The 4041-nt window shown below is 35.1% G+C and overlaps 1 protein-coding gene across 1 annotated transcript in view; it reads left to right on the forward strand.

Annotated features, from left to right (window-relative positions):
• LOC107716363 (metabotropic glutamate receptor 4-like) overlaps nt 1-1722 on the forward strand; it is a 123535-nt gene extending 121813 nt beyond the window's left edge. The window contains exon 11 of the mRNA XM_016522774.1: nt 1503-1722. Coding sequence (XP_016378260.1) covers nt 1503-1522 — 20 coding nt within the window. The 3' untranslated portion in view covers nt 1523-1722. The remainder of the gene's footprint in view (nt 1-1502) is intronic.
• The last annotated feature ends 2319 nt before the right edge of the window (nt 1723-4041 follow it).

Here is a 4041-nt window from a genome sequence, read left to right on the forward strand (position 1 = left end):
AAAGTTTATGTATTTCCTCAGCGACCAGCACGGATCAGTTCTAGGCATGACGAAGTGGATATCATCCTCTTTTGGAAGGCCAACCAAAGTAGTTTTGCTTTCACAACGAAGCACACAGCGTCTTCAGGACATGGCTGCAGCGTCAACAATACTACAGTGAGAATAAACGTTACGCCTTCTTTCTTTGCGTGAACGTTTGGGCGGCGTTATGCAAATCTTCCGAGATCGTGACGTAGGTATGTGGGGGTGTGTTAGAACGAGCCGTTTTAGGTAGGCGTGGTTAACTCTTAACTTTTATAAAGAATATCTCTTTGGTTTTGAGACTTTAGTGTTTGCAACTTTACAGATCTTCTTTATGCACCAAGAGCTTGTAACACTCCAAAGAGAAAGGAAAAATTGAAATCGCATCATATGACCCCTTTAATACATTTTTTAAATCAAATGTTGCGTCTGTTAACATTAGTTAATGCACTGCATTAACTAAAATTAACAAAGGTTAATATGCTGTAAAAAATATATTGCTCATGCTAATGAATGCTTGCATTGTTAACAGTGTTACCAAATAAGACCTTACTGTAAAGTGCTACCAATAATATTGAACAGCATTTTGTTTGAAATAAGACTGCATTGCAGATAATATATTGGTATATGCCTTTTATCTTTAAATTGTTTAGCATGATTGAAATTTCCAGTGTTACCGTGCCTTGCAAACGCATTCACAGCCTTTAAAAATCCTACATTGAAATCTACTTCTATGTGACATATTTATTTTAATATAACTTTATGTTAGGAAACTTCCTAGCAGAGATAAAATGCTGAAATTAGCTTTTTGCATAAGTATCCTGTCCCTGCATCGCAGACGATCCCAATTTACACAGATGAAAAACAGTTGCCCTGATGAGGACACAATTACCTCACAATTGTACTCTGCGTGTGAATCATTAAAATACGACCACATTTTCTGGATAAAAAAGTAACCCTACAGTAAAGGGATCATTATTCAGGTTGTGAATATAAAGTACATCTTCAAGGTTGAGGTACTTCAATGTGACGCAACCAATAAAAAAAATGTTTAAATCGCTGTAAACATGTTGAATGCAACACTTTAAATGAACATAATGCACATACAGCTAATACTTTTCTTTTAAAGAGAGCACTCGGGGGGTTGAAGAGCATTTAAAAATAATCATTTGGATCCAACATTGATTGATTCGCACTGTGAAATGCTTCAAAGTATGCATACCACAAAAAAAAACATTCTAGTATACAAGGTTCAATTTATTTTTCCTCTTTATGGCCATATGATGTCAAACATGTTATACTTTGCAGTGTGATTCATTGAAATGTTGTAGTGCAAAATCATGAAGTCAAGAAGCAGATATCCGTTATTTATCCGTTATCATTTTTTAGTCATTCTGTTTGATACAGATGCATTAAAATGCTGCTAAATTATTGTAAACAAAGCCTGACTAATATATGTAACCGCTCAACCTGTGTTTCAGGATATGTTGATGATAACTAAACAATGAAGACAGGTAAAGACTTTAATTATTGGTTATTGCTTGGTTTACTGTTGGACCTAATTGTTAAACTCAATCATGTTCCATTTAGCTTTAATGCTTAAACTGTGCATATCAATTAGTTTATAATAGACAATGCATTGCGCTGACATTTTTTAGAACAAAAAGCATGCATGCCACATTGTTTTTGCAAATCACTTGTTTGCACAGGGCTTTTTAAGTGAAAAACACTATACTGGGGAAAGAACTAAAGATAGCAACAAATTAGTTTTTATGCATTTTTCAACCAACAGAGAGTAGGTATGAAAACTTTCAAAACATGGCCTAGATTGCATAAACAGAAACACAAATTGGGATAGCTGACTCAAATAGAACAGTATAAACCTATGCTAGATCAAATCAAGCACCTCCAATGAAATTTTTATATAGAGAAAGAATCATTTAAATTTGCTTTTTGTGACAACGTCCCTCCCTTTTAGCTGAAATGGAGCTATTTATCTGACTGTACCTACGGGTCAGTGCTCCATTCGCCGAGGGAGAGTCCAGACCGGAGAACCGCACCAGTAGCGTTGGGTCAAATATCACCTCACCTTACTTATTCCAACGGCTCTGCATGATTGCATGAGGTAACCTTTTGATCTCCATATAACGATGCAATGAGCTTGAGTTTTCCATTGACCCTTCTTCTTTGGCAAGGTTATTACATGAATAGCTGAAGGCAGTGTCACTCATGCAACCTTTGCTGATTGTTTGCACTACACAGCTATTGCAAGATGGATGCCGAATGACAGGATTAGGCTGTTGATTACAGGTTTTTGTTGAATGAATGCTTTAAAAGCAGACTTGTCACTGTTTGCAGGTAACTTGCATGTTTTTGAAAGTATTAATCTATCCTCGAGTGCAAAAGGTGACAACAGTCTCAGTCACGTAATCCATACTTTGATATCAAACAAGACACGCTACTTGACTCCTGGCAAATTAATAGGGAGATCAAAGAAGTTGTCGTCACATTGGAAAAGGACCTGATGAGAAATGAAACATGAGGTACTGCGTCAAACCACTCTGCTTTTTATAAAGATCCCTGTGAACGTGTATCTGGTGAATTACCTCCTGTGTTTCACATCGAAAAATGCTAATAAAGCAACAGCGTTTATATTTAAAGGAATAGTTCACCTAAACATGACAATTTGCTGAAAATGTATTTACCCACATGCAGAGGCGGACAAAGTACTCAACTCCATTACTTGAGTGAAAGTACAGATACCGCTGGTCAAATATTACTCCATTACAAGTAAAAGTTGTAAAGACAGATTTTTACATAAGTAAAAGTACAGAAGTACTTGCTTTTAAAAGTACTTAAGTACCAAAAGTAAATTTCCTTTTTTATGTCAATGCACATATTTTTTATTGTTGTACGTAATACTTGCAATACCTCTGAAGTCCTATTATTGAATTGTTGTAAATAAATATCACATTTGCAACTCAGTGTTCAAAAAATGCTGAGAAATCACTTCATGTAGCCCTACAAGAGTGATTACTGATAAACTGTATGAAAAAAAAAGAAAGTCATGTTTTAGACAAGAAAAAAAAATCACTTTCAAAGCTGCTACATAGTAACGACTTTCTACTTTGAGGACATTGATGGAAATGTAGTGGAGTGAAAAGTACAATATTTGTCTTTCAAATGTAGTGAAGTTAAAGTCATAAGTTCCCAGAAAAAATAATACTCAAGTAAAGTACAATACTCAAGTAAATGTACTTAGTTACTGTCCGCCTCTGAATAATATCCAAATAATGAGAAATTACATTGCAAGCATAAGAAATAAAGTAGTAGGTGTTTAATAGTGTCAGTTAATTAGTAGGTGTCACTATGTGTTTAATAGATTGTCTGCATAGCCAACATCAGTATAATGCATTTAGAAGCCTCATTTAGTGCAGTTAGTTTCCCTTTTCTTCAGTTATTTCTCATTGTTCTAACAGTCACTGGTACCAACATGCCATCCAAGATCTAAGTGAGTTTGTTTATCGTAACAGATTTGTGGAGAAATTTAACATTACATCACTTGCTCACCAATGGATCTTCTGCAGTGAATGGGTGCCGTCAGAATGAGAGTCAAAACAGCTAATAAAAACATCACAAGTAATCCACGTGATAAAAAGCTGCATGTTTGTAAGAAACAAATGCATCATTACCCTAGTTTTTACCTTCAAATGAGTACTCGATCTATAATATTGCTTTCTCCAGTGAAAAATCTTAATCAGGAGAGAAATATGTACAGATCAATTTACAAGTGAATCAGTCCAAAACCATTTTAAACAAATATGTCGTGGATTTTGATGTGAGAGGACAACAGGGAAGGACTTTTTCACTAGAAAAAGCGTTTTATGGATTATGGACTCATATTTTGGCCAGAAGCGACCGTTTAAAGTTACAAACACGCATCTTTTCATTTAACAAGACATTGATAGCTGGATTGACTGGAGTCATGTGGATTATTTGTGGATTATTGTGATGTTTTTA

Source organism: Sinocyclocheilus rhinocerous, unplaced genomic scaffold (assembly GCF_001515625.1).
Source record: "Sinocyclocheilus rhinocerous isolate Xijiao unplaced genomic scaffold, SAMN03320098_v1.1 scaffold1954, whole genome shotgun sequence".
NCBI classification, from domain to species: domain Eukaryota; kingdom Metazoa; phylum Chordata; class Actinopteri; order Cypriniformes; family Cyprinidae; genus Sinocyclocheilus; species Sinocyclocheilus rhinocerous.